The sequence below is a fragment of the Mangifera indica genome, chromosome 9 (assembly GCF_011075055.1).
Source record: "Mangifera indica cultivar Alphonso chromosome 9, CATAS_Mindica_2.1, whole genome shotgun sequence".
In the NCBI taxonomy this organism is placed as follows: Eukaryota; Viridiplantae; Streptophyta; class Magnoliopsida; order Sapindales; family Anacardiaceae; genus Mangifera; species Mangifera indica.
In genome coordinates, this window is record NC_058145.1 from 13,266,294 (window position 1) to 13,283,266 (window position 16,973).

At 33.5% G+C, this 16,973-nt stretch overlaps 3 protein-coding genes across 6 annotated transcripts; 1 reads left to right on the top strand and 2 right to left on the bottom strand.

The window, feature by feature from the left end:
* Positions 1-914: 914 nt before the first annotated feature.
* On the bottom strand, positions 915-8,937 carry LOC123225578. 4 transcript variants are annotated; one of them, XR_006504153.1, is made up of 14 exons: positions 8,763-8,937; positions 8,015-8,113; positions 7,137-7,264; positions 6,859-7,015; positions 6,626-6,735; positions 6,290-6,373; positions 6,139-6,187; positions 5,956-6,047; positions 5,237-5,375; positions 4,809-4,888; positions 3,223-4,736; positions 2,045-2,158; positions 1,188-1,950; positions 915-1,013 (listed from the first exon to the last, which is right to left on the bottom strand). XR_006504153.1 is itself a non-coding variant. In XM_044649641.1 (13 exons), the coding sequence occupies exons 2-13, from the start codon at positions 8,105-8,107 to the stop codon at positions 1,382-1,384; spliced, it is 3,126 nt and encodes a 1,041-aa protein (XP_044505576.1). In that variant the 5' UTR covers positions 8,108-8,113; positions 8,763-8,937; the 3' UTR covers positions 915-1,381. The 4 variants fall into 4 exon arrangements, 3 of the variants coding, with proteins under 3 accessions (XP_044505576.1, XP_044505574.1, XP_044505575.1); XM_044649641.1 differs by having other exon boundaries at positions 915-1,950; positions 2,045-2,155; XM_044649639.1 differs by having other exon boundaries at positions 915-1,950.
* Positions 8,938-12,189: 3,252 nt separating this feature from the next.
* Positions 12,190-14,648, top strand: LOC123224991 (L-ascorbate peroxidase, cytosolic). The gene is made up of 10 exons (XM_044648806.1): positions 12,190-12,349; positions 12,493-12,625; positions 12,709-12,883; positions 12,978-13,043; positions 13,619-13,667; positions 13,756-13,838; positions 13,956-14,035; positions 14,117-14,219; positions 14,318-14,376; positions 14,464-14,648. Exons 2-10 carry the CDS (start codon positions 12,507-12,509, stop codon positions 14,477-14,479), a joined length of 750 nt encoding a protein of 249 aa, XP_044504741.1. The 5' UTR covers positions 12,190-12,349; positions 12,493-12,506; the 3' UTR covers positions 14,480-14,648.
* Positions 14,649-15,323: 675 nt separating this feature from the next.
* On the bottom strand, positions 15,324-16,175 carry LOC123226291. The gene is made up of 2 exons (XM_044650809.1): positions 15,586-16,175; positions 15,324-15,507 (listed from the first exon to the last, which is right to left on the bottom strand). The coding sequence occupies exons 1-2, from the start codon at positions 16,173-16,175 to the stop codon at positions 15,324-15,326; spliced, it is 774 nt and encodes a 257-aa protein (XP_044506744.1).
* Between the last annotated feature and the right edge of the window lie 798 nt (positions 16,176-16,973).

Below are 16,973 nucleotides of genomic sequence, written 5' to 3' on the forward strand. Positions count from 1 at the left end.
GGAGATATTTTCCCACATTAAAATGCTTTCAGCTACTAAAAAAGAAATTTTGATTGTCTAAAACATTTTCCAAAAAACACACAACAAGCAAGAAGATTTTGGCACAAGTTTCTTTCTTTTGTCTTTTTTCTTTATGGCTTGACTTTAAATTTGTACCACCAAGATTTAAAAGGGAAATGCACTAGTACTAGTCCCCACTAGACCAAATCTTTCATCACGAAAACATATGCATATAATTCAAAAAATAATATTATATACATATTTATATATATTATTACATAATTAAATAATATTTTATTTTTAATTTAAAATAATTAATTATATGATAATATATACAAATATATATATTTATATACTTAAAAAATAAATATACATAATTTTATTATAATAAAAATCCTTATTCATGTATCAAAATGCAAAATACTACAATTGGCAATGTATTGGCTTAAAAGGAGAATCACATATCTCAATGTGGTTGTTGGAACTTAGAACACACGGTGAAATGCATTTTTGTTCAACTCGATCTTTCATTTTGTTGTTTAGGATTTTTGATTGGTGGGGTCCCTTTTTTATTATTAGATTTTTCTTTTTTAATTTTAAACATGTCGCAATGGATGAGACACCTCAATTGGCAAAGAGGTTTGTTTGGTGCATAGGGAAAGAAAAAGCTTGGGAAACCACATCTACTTTTAATAAATAAATAAATAAATAATTGTCTTTGTTTTAACTTTGTAAGATAGATTTTGAAATGTATATTTATTTATATACTTAAAATAAGTATTTATATTTATTTGTATACTTAAAATGGGTAAACATAGAATTGCCCTTGAGTGGTGAGATGAACAAAGAAACCTTGAGTGGTGAGATGAACAAAGAAACTTTTATGGTTATTGAAGCAAAACACTCAAAACATATGGAGACTCAACCTACTAGTTTTATATCATATCAATCGTCATCATATACATACAGAATTCCACAATACACACTTATCTTCACAACTCAACTTACCTAACCTGCAAAACCATACTCTGTATTAGACAAATCCATCCGCGTAACCCTGATAGGCCTGTAATTTTCAATTGAAATGAGGTGGCCATAGAAACACAACCATGTGTCCCTTTAAACTATTAATACTTTGGGGAATCAAAACTTTTCAATCCAGTAAATTAATAATTTAATTAATTTACCTCCTCTGTTGGTATCCAGACACGATTTTTAGGCCCCATCTTCCATGAGTTTGATCCCTGGAACCTGCCCAACGAGACCAGTTATGACTTTGTCCCATCCTGAAGTGCTATGCGATCCAATCCCCAGAGATCTGTAAGTCTCTTCCGTAATCCACCATTCCAGTCAAGTGATTAAAATTTGATTCCAAGACAAATCACATCCCAAATGTTCTGTAATATAGGTCTCCGTAACTAGGCATCCGAAACTTCGAATCTTCATACCCAGTATAAAATTTGTTAAACCCCAGTCTCTCATTTCTAAGGAGCTCTGGCATGCCTGAACTGTTTCCACCCTGAACCTCACTCCACCCGTCCCAGTGGCCATTTGAAATTAGGGAATTTCTAGACTGTTCGATGGATAGCTGGGAAAATGGAGATAGACTATTCACTTGTGATTGGTCCATCAGCCTGGAAGAAATGGCGTAAGAATCACCAAGAGAATTAAAGCCATCTCCACCAACATATCTTAGGTTCTGCTGTGGAGAAAGAGATCTTTGCATCATCAACTGCAGTCTTGCCTCATTTTCTAAGATATTTAACTGTGGGGGAAAATTAGACCGCATTTCCAAGCCAGGATTGTTAAGCCCAGCTTGAAGTCTCCCTTTACCAACAGCCAAAATTGCAGGATCCATAAATTCAATATCCCCAGTGCTACTGAAATTTCCAGCATGCTGTGTCTGATAAGGATTTCCCAACAGGGAGGAAGAGTCGAGAAAATGGTTTCCTGTCAAGCCAATGAAGGATATACTTTAGCGACACAAATAGGCAACTCAACAAAAATATATCATAATATCCATACATATAATATAAAAGCTCACCAGAAAGTGCATCAAAAGGCTGATCCACTCTCTCATGAGAAGAAAAGCCCGGAGGAGGTGCTCTGCTTGGAACTGAGAATCCAGGCGGAGCAGAAATTTGAGATCTTGAAACTGCTAAACAAAATTTGACAAGAATTGGTTTAGTTCAACAAACCACCAATTACGACAAACTGAAACACATAAAAGGCAAAAACGTTTTCACTTTGTCAAGAAAGGAAAATACATATATCAATGGAATAACTTACAGAAGCAAATTCACCATTAAAATTAAGAATTACAAGAAGTATGCAGAAATACTATTTACATTTCCCCCCCGAGGAAATGTGGTCAAATCAAAACATACAACATGACAAAACAAATAAAATATGCAGAAGTAGTAAAAAGAAAGAAAAGCTTAGTACCAATCCCCCCACTATGGTAGGGTACACTTCAAACATACAAAAAAAAAAAACTCACAACTGCACGAGATTGCTCACAGAACTTAATTCTTGGTCAATTTAAGACATAGAAAACTACAGATAGTCCACCGGAAGAATGGTCATTTGGGTAAAGTGCTGGGAGAAAAAAAGAGAGAGAATGAGCCCAAGGCAGAAACAAAAGCCACAGAATAGATGAAAAACAAAATTTTGAAGTCATCAGCTAACAGCGTTATTTTTTCATATACACAAAAATCCCGATAACTTTTCCTGTGTTTTCACCACTCTAAGCTGAAGGCTAATTCCCTACTATACAGATTTTGTCAGCTATAATATCCTAAGTAGTTTAGCAATTATACCACTACATCCAATCCTTCCGATTCATCATTTAAAGATACAGAAACAAGTACAAAACAATACACATCACCAGCCTAATCAAGCAAACTAAACAAAAATCCTCCAAAAGGAGATTAATTAAACATAAGATATGCTTACTAAGGCCACGATTGATAAAAGAAGGTTTGTTCAGACATTATCATGTACAGGCCCAACACAACTGCTCCATAATAGACCAACAATAACTCGCAAAACTTGTCGATCAAAAGATAACATTAAAAAAAAAAAATTAATATGGAACCAAGAAAAACCTACATAGATATAGAATGCAACAAAATAATTTGGAAAAAGTGCCACTAGCAAATATCTATATCAAAATATTGACAATAGAGGATAAATATTTCAGTACAAAATGGCATTACTCACCAGAAAGCTTATTAGAAGAGAACATTGAAGGATTGGTAGGAAAATTGTCAGATTCTTCAAAAATACTGGGACAAGAGCCATTACGAATGCTAAGCTTATCTAGTAATCGCTCCCTATTTTCAGCAACATCCTGGGTGAAAGAGTGGGTCTTTGGCAACTGACCAAAATCACTAAAAGATCGCTCAACATCAAATGCTTGATTCTTTATTTCTTCCTGTCTCGCAAAAGAGAATCTGGACTGATTGTTATTTTGTCCTTTCCAGGAACTCGACACAACTGAACTATGCTCTTTATCGGCTTCACCTAACTTAGACAAATTCGGATGAAAAGCTAAGGGGCGGCCCTCCCATGCATCAAAATCCATAGACGATAGATTTGAGATAATGTTGTTCTCTCTTCTATCTACAGCAGTGTTGATATTAGAATCACCTTGTATCCTTCCCATGGGATTCCCTTTACCCTCATGTGAAAGCAAAAAGCGATGCTCTACAGTCCTTTCAAAGCCAGTAGAACTCCTAAACAACTTCTCAGGGTATCCATTTGATATCGAAGAAATGCTAGATGAATGTAGACGTGAACCATCACTGACTTTATTATCTACAAATTGAGGATCAGAATTTAAATTAACAGCAGAAAACGCCTCACTGTATTGCAAAGATTGAGACCTCACGTGATTTGAGACATGGAATGAATTGACTGAATTTGGCAAATAAGTTGAACGACCTACAACTTCTGGATCTTTTAGTCTTTGACTATCAAAAGATAAGACATCTTCCTCTTCTTGTGGATTTGCATCAGTCATTGCTTGTGTTTGAGGACCTTTTCTCCAATCAAACTGTTCTGTTGAAACAAAGACATCATTTGTCAATATAGCAGGATTCCCACTTGTTGGTGACATCAAAGGTTCTCTAAATTGATCAGCCTGAATATGTGACCCAAAGCTCTCAGCAGATTTATTCATTTCAGGATCCAAAAGTGTACTACTAGATCTATTTACAGCAGACTGTTCATCTATAACATTGCTATCTATGCTCATTACTGACATATCAAAACATAAGTTCTGCATCAAAATATCTTTTGCTACATTCTCTTCGTTTTCAGGACCAGAAACAGAAGAATGCTCAGTACTTTCTGAAGTATTTATAACATTTGGAGGCATACTAAGGCCTTTATCACCATACTTGGATAACTGTGGACTACATAACTGGCCATTCAACCTTACTGTAGAAGACTCTCCAACTGGTGTAGGATGTATCTCTACTATAGAGGTATGGCAGTCAACGCCAACATGCTGTCCCAAAGATTTCAACGAATCTGCCTTGCCCTTAGAATGTGAAATTTGCCTATCCTCATTTAATGCTGGCTTTTTCACTAAATCAACCTGTAATGTAAATGCAGGAGTTGTATTTGCAACTGCAGAAGAAAATGCTAAAGTGCCTTCAGGTTTTTGCTTGGAAGGTCCATTAGAACATACTGCAGAAGCTACTAGCTGTTGGTTTGAAGCACAGATTCCCCTACCACATGACATATTCAAGATAAGGACCTAACCATACCAAATACAATGTAAAGACAGGTAAATGGCATACCATGCAGGTGCAGCAGGTTGGGGTGCAGATCTACTAGAGCTTCCATTTGGAGGAGAATCTTTAGTGGTACTTGCTGTACTCTGGCAAAAGAAAGGTAACAAAATCAAGACCACAGTCCAATACAAGTGCAGACGTCTAACAAAAGGTTATCTCTAATGATCATACTAATGTGACAAATAAATCTCACATGGGAACAATTAAAAGGATTATTGAAATATAATTCCTTTTAGCCATAATGTTGACATGTACTTTTAACAATTTTCATAGTCGCATATATGCAATCAATACATTTGACCAACTTTCATTTGATGAATAATGAAAAGCCAACCTCCCCAATCTAACTCCCCTATATAAACAAATGATCAAAGAAAAAAAATATATAAAGCTTTCTCAGAGAAATTATGCTAGTTAGGACTGATAAAACTTACATTGGAAGCACTTTTTACAATGGGCTTTGCTGTGGAAGCAGAACTAGTAATGCTATAATCATCAAAAGGTGGTGGTAATACACTCCCAGAATGTCGTTGCGGATTGTTTGTTGTGCCAGTAAGTTGTTGAACTCTACTCCTGTAAAACCACAAGGTAATTCAATCAATCAAACATCGCATCAACGGAAAAACCACATGGAGAACAAGGCTTCCCATTGAACGAATCTAACTGCTTCAATCTAAAAATGCATTACAATTACCAAAATGAAATTCTTCCAAAACTTCTACAAGCTAAGAAAATTTGGCTCCAATTTCAAGTCCAAATTCAACTTCATGTTATTGGACAATAAAGTCAGACAATGAAAATCTTAAAAATTACCAAAAATTGATTCTTATACACCTATTAGTATCCTTATCAACTGTAAAGTTGTTGTATCTGGAATGCCACCAACAGTAGCAGTTGGATTTATTTGTTAAAGTAAAAGAAAAGAAAATTGATTAAAATAAATATATATACAAAAAGCATGACAACAACAATAATAATTGTATCTGTCTGCTAATGAAAAGAAAACACACACACACACATATGTATATATAAAGATGCTGCAGGCAGAAACCCGGCACATCATTTAAACACATTTTCCACAAAAAGATACAAAAGCAACTTTACATGAGACTTAAAGGAAAAGTAAAACTGAAAGCACAGAAATATTGATTACCTTGTGTATGCCGATATAATCTCATCCTTAGTAAAACTATCCTCTTGAGAGCCGATTTCATGCAAATACAGACAATCAGGATTGCTGCAAGGCTAAAGCCAACAAAAAATTCAACACTTACATCAGAAAAAATGCTTGTCACAATCATCTACTGCAAACAAAATAATTTTTTATGGAATATACCATATTTCTCAGCCAAGCATGACAATACTTTGTAGTCCCAAAGCATGCCCTGGAATGCATAATCCAAAACACAAAAAGATTACAATGAAGACAATAAACAAGGTAGCAATAAAAGATATGACAGGTTAGACTGATGTAAATTCAAACGTACTTTAAAGATTTACCCTCCAAAACAAACCCATGGACAGACTGGATACATCTAACAGCTTCCTCCTCTTTTGAGTAAGTAATATATCTGCAAGTAAAACATAAAATTAACAACATAAGTATCAAACAAGTACATGTGAATCGAGAAATAGAGCAACATTTTGAATAAAAACACAAATTTTAAGACTACCTAAATAATCCTACAATTATAAAAAAAATTAAAAATTTATATCTGGAAATACAATAGCGTCAAGTTGCAAGTTAAAATTAGAAGATCCCTTCTAAGAAAAACATTTCATACCAAAAATGACATAGATATTGAGAAAATATTTCAACTTACACACTACAAGTATTGTTTGGAAATTGCTGAATGACACCAGCTGCTGTACGAGACATAGATACTTTTAGAACCTTCCCATACTGACCAAAATATTCTCTACGCTGAAGAAGCTGCAGAACATTGCCATGCCATATTCATAACATGTCAAAAGAAATAAAGGAAAAACATAGACAATAACCATCATGCTCAACCCCAAAGAATATGCACACAAATAAAGGAGAGAGATATAATACATCCTCATCCCCCAAATTAACCGGCAGCCCAACAATGTAAACAAGATTTCGTTGAATCACTCGAACACTGCTGAGCTGTTGCTTCTTCCCTTCAGATGTTTTAATCTTAGACTTTTGTGACTTCATCTTCCGCTCCATATTGACTTCGGCCACCAATCTGTTGAAATAAGGAACACACAAAAAATGGTAAATAATAATACTAACAGAATAATTAGAGAAAGAATATAAGTTGCATTCTTTCTTGTCTTAACTAAACATACTATTGAACAAATGACTACCTCTCACACTTTGCAGCCATCCCAACAATTTTTTCCTTGTCGTAAGGGAGACGACATGCCGGACACCGACCCTCTGTCTCATCCTTTTCAGCCATGTCCATTATGTGATGCCAACACCAAACACATATCTACAATGAAGCGGTAAATTAATACATATAAAGCAAAACAAAAAAAAACAATCAGATAAAATTTCTTCAAAAATGAAAGTGACAAATAAAATATTAGATAGATAAAGCACAAAAGCAACATTTATAACTCCCTTTCACTTGAGCATTGTAATCTGAAGGCATAAAGGAAGATTTTGTAGAGGACCCTTAAATACTCCAACTTTAAAGAAAGTGAGACTTGTGGTAAATGTTTAATACTTATAAGAATGTCCAGTCTATATTTACCATGACACTTATCATCAATCCTCTTCAAGAAAGAGAATTAAAACACCAATTATCAATTGCATCTTATACCTTAAATCCTAAGATGCAATTTAATGCCCACAAAATAGTTTAACAATGAGTCCGTAACTAGCCCTAGACATCAAACCTATGGAAGTTTTACAAAAAATGTAATTGTTCTAACAACAGCAAAATAGCGAAAGAAGATTCATTCAATAGTGAAAGCAATGCTTTATACGACTCAGTGACAGTACTTGGGGTTGAAAATTTAGAATTCTTCAAATATCAAAAAAACATTCACTTGTCATACCGCAAAATTTGACTTAAACAAGAAAATGTTATTTAAATAGCACATCTGACAACATCTCTGTAGTCATATTAAAATTTTTAGATTCCGCCTAAGAGTGCTTCAGGTTAACATCTTCAAACATGCATTACCCAAATATCATATCTTTTTTTCCAACTTTTTAAAAAACTACTGTCTCAGACCTCATAGCCACATCTGCAAGGCTTCAATTGTTGATCTGTCAAATCCATCTCCTCAGCACAGAGAGGACAAGTCTTTTCTCCGACGTCACTCATGGTTGCCTGAAGAAATGAATACCTGCATTACATTCAGTTTGGGCATACACGTAGGCACGAATGAAGCTCAAAATACATATTAATATTGAAAATTCAATACCATTTCGAGAAAATTGAGAAAATAAATTTAATCACATAATCAACGCAAGAAAAAAGCATTTATTTATGTAAACCACATACAGTTTAACCTTAAGACTAGACATATACTCCTATCAATACATATTATCACTTCCAATTATCAAAACAAACCTCCGAAGAAAGACAAAACCCTAGACAAGTCCCAATATATTCAAAACGCAACTACCACCACAGTTCACACTAACATCAACACATCACAAATCAAACCCTGAAGTCATCACTTCGCTTTTCTCACATCAAGAAAATCAATGCATAATACCGAAACTGTTAATCGCAGATCAAAGTACACAATCCATTTACCAAATAAATCGCAACAACTCAAGAATCTCGATAAATAATCGGAAAACTCAATCCCATAACTGGCCAATCAAAATCAGTTGCATGCAACACAAGCAACCAAAACAAAGCGGTGCTTCAATCAGTTACAAACGAAAAATAAATCGAAAATTAGAGATCTCGGAAACAAAGATAAGATCGAGGAGCATAATCGGAAAAAATTAGGGTTAGATAGACTTACAGTTGGGCGATCGAGAAAAAGAGGCAAATCTGAGGAAATTAAGAAAGAGTATAGAAAGGATGGATAGAGACAAAGAAAATAACACCACAAGGTGAGAAAAGAAGAAGAAACCACAAGAGAGAGAAGAGAATACAAACGAAGGGCAGGGGCAGGGGCACGAGCTGAACTACGTTTGGATGGGATGGGATGCTTTATTAGTTGCTGGCTTTAGCTCACTTTTCTTTCTCAACGGGTCGCTGTCATTTAAATATTGCAAATAGGACATAATTGCCTTCCAATGTGGATTTTATTACGCAGTTTGCCATTTCCTGCTTTCCCGGTTTTGTCGATATTTGGAGCTGGGTTCCGTGGGGTTTAATATGGTATCTTTTGTGGTCACTCGGAGGACTGCCACTTCGTCTATGGCGCGTACGACGGTTTTGATTCATTTTATTTTTTAATCATATAATTTTTAAAAAATATAAATAATTTTGTTTTCTCTATGCAAACAAACAAACAAACAAACAAAAATAGTATTTTCAAATAAAAATTTAATGTGTTTTTATAATTATGTCATATTCTTCACATCCTAATTTTTAGACTGTATTTCAATATATTCTTAGATTACTGATTTCTCAAGAACCTTAAAGTAATATGTGGAAAAGAATAAAAATGAGAATATATGATGTGTAGTCTTTATAAAATTTTATTGAATTTTCTTTTGAGTTCGAATTTTATAAAATCTCAATAAAAAAAATTGCTGGCTTGGGATTTCAAATTTGAGATGTAAGGTCCCCTTTGTAACATTTTCCATACATTACAAAAGATAAGCTTTAAATTTGTGACATGTTAGATTATGATTATAGTCATAAGGTAAAGTTTAAATGAAAAATGAGTTAAAATTTCAAGCATATGAGTAAGGAGTTATAGTCCTATATCAATCAAATGTCGAGTCTTATTTGGCATAATCCATTGAGCTCACGGGTCATATCAAGCTAAGACTAGTGAAATTGTAAGCCTTGTGGATTGTGTCAACCCATTGAAAAGCAAGCCTCGGGGCATGACCCATGGCCCCTATGTTGTGCCTCCATGAACCTTTTTTTGAGTCAACATGTGTGCTTTTCAAATTGTGTTAGTCTAGCCCACGAGCTTTCCCTATAAGTCTCCAACATGGCCTACCTTAATAGCAAGCTTTGACATGACTTGCAATTTTGATATAACAACATGCATCCAAATGAATATGAATGAATGTAGATGTCTTGAATGATATTTAGAGATATAAGTGGTATGTGTAAGTACTGAAAGATGCTCGAAAGAGAGAATAAGTTAGAGCATGTACAAGATAAGGGAAAACTAGAATATGACATTAGTTAAGATAGACTCGAGATACAAGAAAACATATTATAGAGTATGAATATAAGAATGAGATTAAGTAACAGAGTAATCATATTTTTTCAAGAGTAGGGGGACCCAGTGATCCTCAAGAATGCTTGTATGGGACATACATATCTCAAGATAGAGAAATTAATATCACCTATGGAACATGAATTTCTCATAAGCGAGGGAATTGTTTCTAAAAGTTTGTTATGAGGTGGCATTCGTGACATAAACTATGTATCTATAGAGAAGTGTTGTACTCATAGAGAGAACACATTGTTTGTTGTGTGCACCCATAGAAAGGTGTGCATCGACCAGAGGTGTTATGAGCTAAGAGTTCGTAGATGCGCATCTTTGAGGAAATGACTAGACAAATTCATACATATCATGAACTACGATAGCATGAGAAAGTAATCATATAACCAATATGTCAAATCTAGGTTTTAGCTTAAACCAATCAATATAGAGATGAGAAAAGACAATATAGGATATGAATGTTTTTACCATAATAATTGAATCTCATATATGTGATATATTCTATGTCATCCAAGGGGTAAAGATGAACCTTTTATGATAAGAGAGATTAAGAATAAGAATGTAAGATGAGTGCAAGAAATTGAGTGATTTGAAAGCTATGTTATGTAAGGTAGATACTCTTGTTTATTAAGTGTTTTGTTACTCACTCATTTTTTATTGGTTTTGCAAGTAAGTATTGAGGCGGAGGCGACAAGCCAACTAGTTAGCCAAGATGTAACATTAAGGGGACCCTAGTCATTATTTCAGTAGCGATAATTTAGTTGATTTTGTTTTTGTACACAATTTGATGTTATTTTATGATTTATATGATGTTTATGTTATCTAGTTTTATTATATTTGACACTTGGGATTTGTTTCACATTTTAAGTTTGGAATGGAAGATAATTATAATTTTTCATGCATGATGAATGTTTAAGTAATTTGTATTGCATGAATGACCTAAATGTGTGACATTTTCATTGGAGATTAGGACCTATAATGCAAGGTGTTAAATAAACAAGGTGACTATAAAGAACAAGTATCTATTGCCTTAAAATAGATGATTCAATTTGACCAATTGAGTGGAGTCTTGATGTTTTTAAGATTGCTTTAAGGTCAATATATCATCAAGTAGAAGCTACTGAGAAAAGTATACCCAAAACAACTTTTCAGATTAGATATATGAATATCATAAGTTTAAAGTAATATTTTTTGAATTGATGAATGCTCTGACAAAATTTATAGGTTTGATATTCCAAGACCAACAGGAAATATATAGAGTATTTGGTGTTTATATTGTCAAAGATTAAGAGAAAAATGATTATATAATAAGTTTTTTAAATGTGATTTCTTGTTAGACAAAGTTGTAGTAGATTCTAACAAAGTAGGGACAATGTTAGAGTAACGAAGCTAAAAATTGTTAAAAAAATGATAAATTATTTAAATTTATTTAAATTAATAAAATTATATATACATATTTTAAATATATAAATAATATATTATTATATATTTAAAAAACTTAAATTAAAAATAAAATAATATTTAATTATATAATAATATAACATCAATATATTTATTTTATTTAAGAAATGAGCCTGATCACAACTTCAATTCTAGCATTATCGAAGAATAGTATAGAGCATGATGTTTACGTAGATGTTTCACACAGTGATGTTGAAATTGTGTTGACACGACAGCACAAGGTGATGGAAGTAAAAATCATATTGACGAGGAGATGACATACTAAAAAAATTTTAATAAGGAAAAAAAATTAAGAAAAGGCCAAAACTATTAATCACTGAATTTTTAATTATGTACAGAAGGAGATTTCAGTAATTTGAGAAATTGCGGTCCCTTTAGGTGGGCCCAGCCTTCTTATTGGTAACAACAACATAAATTCGTTTCCTCCTACAGATATTGACTTTATTTTATTTCTATAATTTCTCATTTTATTCATTTCCTACCTACCCCAAAGCCAAACCCGACGTGGATTCAAACCTTTCAAACTCATTTCTAGCCTGCCATAAACCAAGTAAATGGCAACCACAAGATCTGCCTCAATCAACGGTCAGTACCATTCTACTAGAACCTTCTCTTTCTTCTCTCGCCTATATCATCGCCCTCATCTCCCCAAGTGAGCGTGTGCCCTGCTCGTGCTACCGATTGGAAACCTAATCTCTCTTTTACCATATTATTTCACTGCGTCTTCTTCCAAGGTCAGTAATGGCTACAGATCCCTTCAATCCGGCCTAATGAAATACGGATTGCCATTTTGATCTTACGTCTGAAGTGTATTCGCTCATCTTTTAAGTGTTTTCACTCAGTTGTGAATGTTTTCTTTAACTTTTACTTGATTCAGAAACGTGCAACAAGATGACCAAGTGTTACCCGACTATTAGCGCTGAATACCAAAAGGCCGTTGAGAAATGCAAGAGGAAGCTCAGAGGTTTCATTGCCGATAAGAAGTGTGCTCCTCTCATGCTCCGTATCGCGTATGTACTCTCTCATTTCCTGTATTTTATACGTACAATTGTACTTTTATGTTTGATTTGCTAGATTTGGTTTTGTATCACAGATGGCACTCAGCTGGTACTTTTGATGTGAAGACAAAGACTGGCGGTCCATTCGGGACTATGAAGCATCCTGCTGAGTTGGCTCACGGCGCAAACAATGGTCTCGATATTGCCGTTAGGCTTTTGGAGCCTATCAAGGAGCAGTTCCCTATCCTCAGCTATGGTGACTTCTATCAGGTACTGAAAACTGTTTTTACATAATATCTACTTACACGTTTTCGACCGTTTGATTGATTTCTTATTATATAATTATATTTTGAACCGTGATTAGTTGGCCGGTGTTGTTGCTGTTGAAGTCACTGGTGGGCCTGAAATCCCCTTCCACCCTGGAAGAGAGGTTAGTTATTGATATTATTATTTATTGATTACAGTGTTTTAGTCATCTGTTTCGATTTGTATTGTTGATTGTTTATTTTCACTTAAATAGGCGATTACTGATTATTTTTTCATATGATATATATTTTTATATTCTTTATTGTCGTAGTTTTGTTTTTCCCATGACGAGAAGGAACCTTGAAGTATTCCATGCGTTAGGAACTTTATTTTATCTGAAACTAATTTTTGTTATTTGTGTTGTGGAGTCTAGTATTTGTTTGGGTCAATACATCCTCCTGGCCTTTCTAATCTAAAATGATGCTTTCGTTGTGGCTGTCCCTAATAGTGAGTTAAAGAATGATGAATTGTTTCTGTAACTCAAAGTGACGAAACTTCATGTGACAAATCTGCTAATCAAATTGCTTTTATTTGTCTCTTTTGGGTCATTCATTCAGTGTCTTTTAGAATAATGTAATGTTTGAAAATTTGGTTGTGTGGAGTGTTATAATTGTTGCAACAAATTTTAGATTATAATTTAATCATCAGTGAAACATTGTTTTTGTGAGATTAATTGTTGCTGGTACTTTTTCATCCCAGGACAAGCCTGAGCCACCTCCGGAAGGACGTCTTCCTGATGCCACCAAGGGTTAGTAGTTTCACTATGGTTTATTGATTTTGAGTTTGAGCTGTTGATATATCTGGGGGCAAGTTTCTCAATCAGGAAATGACTGCAGGCTCTGATCACTTGAGGGAGGTTTTTGGCACCATGGGCCTCTCTGACCAGGACATTGTTGCTCTCTCTGGTGGTCACACCCTGGTTAGCAATCAACTCTGAAGCTTGTTTGTTTTCGTGAGGGATCCGATATCTGTTAATTGGTTAATTTTGTTGAAACATTTTACTGAAATCTTCTTCCTGCTTTGAAAAACTTTGCAGGGTCGGTGTCACAAGGAGAGGTCTGGATTTGAGGGAGCTTGGACTACTAACCCTCTCATCTTTGACAACTCTTACTTCAAGTAAGTTTAGTTCTCTTAATGATGTTGTAGCCAATTATTGTAGGTAGAAATTATATTTTTCTTATGCATTTTTTTTGTCAGGTTACTCTTGGAAGGAGAAAGGGATGACCTTCTGCAATTGCCTTCTGACAAGGCCCTTCTGACTGATACTGTTTTCCGTCCATTGGTCGATAAATATGCGGCGGTATTTATTGCTTTTTTATAAAATATCTTGGATCAGATATGGTAAGTAAATGAACATTGTTATCAAGCTAATCCTAGTTGCTTCTATCTGCCCTATAGGATGAGGATGCATTCTTTGCTGATTACGCTGAAGCCCATCTCAAGCTCTCTGAACTCGGGTAACTCCCATTTTGAGAATTCCTATGTTATATGATTTCTCTAATTATTTTGCTTCTAGTGTTGTACTTATTGCATACATTTGCCAGATTTGCGGAGGCATAAGAGAGGGGGGATGACGGCAACCAGCTGATGGTATGACGCGTGGCTTTGACGTTCGAATGTTTTTTATTTCTCACAAGAGTTGATGGTTGTGTTTTGAAAAAGAAGTTGGTTAGAATGTTATGGTTCTAGTTTCGATTAATAATAAAAAATATATATTGGACTTGAGATATATGGTACTGAATAATGTGGTTAGAGAATGTTTTTCTTTACTCAGTTACGATCACATTCTCCTCGCCTTGGTTTATCATCCAGACTAGATTGCTGTCGTCTCTATCTAGGGATGGATGGATACCAATTCGATTTTAACATGTCCCCTATAATCAAATCTAGTTTAATACTAATTTAACTATTTAAATAATTAATTAGATTGATCAAATTATGATACTCGATTGGTGTATAATATTACATATTGAAAATCTACTCTTTGTATAGACTATCATATTGATTTATTTTAAAGAATAAAATAATCAAAAATTTGTAATTCTTATCCCATCATTTTAAAAATATTATAAATATATTTAAAAATTTTCTTAAATATTCTATTGTATCATATTTTTTTAAGTAATTAATATTTGTTGTGTTATAAAATATATATTGTATTAAATAATATATTTATTATATTATTTAATTTGATATAATATTTTTATTTTTATTATATCATATTATACAACATATATTATGTATTTTATAATATTGATAATTATAATATAATTGTTTTATAATTTTTTTACAAATGAAATAATTAATATAAAAGAGTAATGATATATATATATATATTTTAAAGTTTGAAAAAAAAAAAGTGAAATTTATTTATTGACACAGTTTTATTCAAATTAAAACAATATTAGATTGGCGTTGGTGGTGGGCCTCTTGGGATAAAGCGTCTTATTCTTACATCTTTTCCTTGGATATTGGACTGCAATATATCTGTCACTCCAAGAATCCTCTCAACATATTCTGGGGAAGTTACCACCACGCGAGCAAACAATTCGCTGATATATATATTCTCAATACACTCTCCATATTTCCTGCATCACAATCAAACCCAAATTAATCAATGAATGTTCCCGCCTGCTCATTGTTAATAATCAGAAGCCAAATCTTACCTGGTGAAGAACTCTTCAAGTTCTTGATATGTAATGGGATGGCCCTTTGAGAAAGTTGCAAAGAGAGTATTATTATCAGCAACATTCAGATAGCCGTGGCTGCCATGATTAGCTTGTTGATTATCTTGCACTTGAACAATTTCGCCATTAGAGACGGCCGAGCTTGTTCTTGGACTAATGTCATCTAAAATCCGCTTGGATAAATTCCGTTTAAAGTCCTTAATGTGTCTTTTAGCATGAAATTTGTTCTCATAAACAACTCCCAAAGTGAGAGTCCTCCCACCGACACAACAGCTTAGCGGAAGCCATCTCTCATCAACAAGAGAAAAAGACTCTCTATTTAAAAATTCTATACACGTTTCAGTCTCGCGTAATAATTCAAGAAACAACCAAGGAGGTAAGTGCAGTGAATTGTTGACAAAATTATAGTAGCCCATACATTCGAGCCAATGCCAGAAGGCCAAATATTTGCAGCCGATTTTAGGCGGCAAATCCACGCCGAACAGTAAACGATCATAGGCTATGCGGTAAATATTGTGATAAATCTTGAGTTGTCGGAGAGTGCCAGGCGTTCCAGTGGTAGAAGCCATCCTTGATGTTTGTTTTGATTTGAAGAGCGGGAAAGAGATCGAAAGATTAAAGATAATTTTGAGCAGAATGGTGCGAAGAAATTAAGTGGTGGGTATTTATAGATTTAGGTTAAATAAGTCCGATCAAAGGGAGAAATTTTATTTTCTTTCTAGATGTGAAACTGAAAATTATCTTTCCTGATTCGGACTGGAATGCTGTAAAAGAGATGAAATCTTTTCTCCACTCGTATTGGAAATAATAAAATTATGTATATAAATAATAAATATAAGTTTATGTATAATAAATAACATATTATTATATAATTAAATAATTTTAAATTAAAAATAAAATAATATTCAATCATATAATAATATATACAAATTTATACACATAATCAGTTGTTTTGGATAATAAAAAAATCTTTCATGTATTACCTAACACATAAACCCTAGAGTTACATATTGAAGGACAAAATTCTCTATTGAAAGAGTCGGAAAAGTTTGTGAAGCTAAAAGATCCCTTCCAATTCAATTTTATTGTTTTTAGAGTTCAAATAAAGTTACAATTTGAAGATTAGGGGATGTTACTTCAAATATTAATTGAAATTAAGTATGCATATAAACAAATTATACAAGTTTAGAGTAGTGCTATTAGTATAAATAATATATATAATTTTATACATAAATCATAACTTATCATTATACAATTGGATAGTTTTTTAATTAGAGATAAAATAATATTTAATTATATAATGACTTGTCATTTTATATATATATATATATATATATATAAATTGTATATATTATTTATATATATAA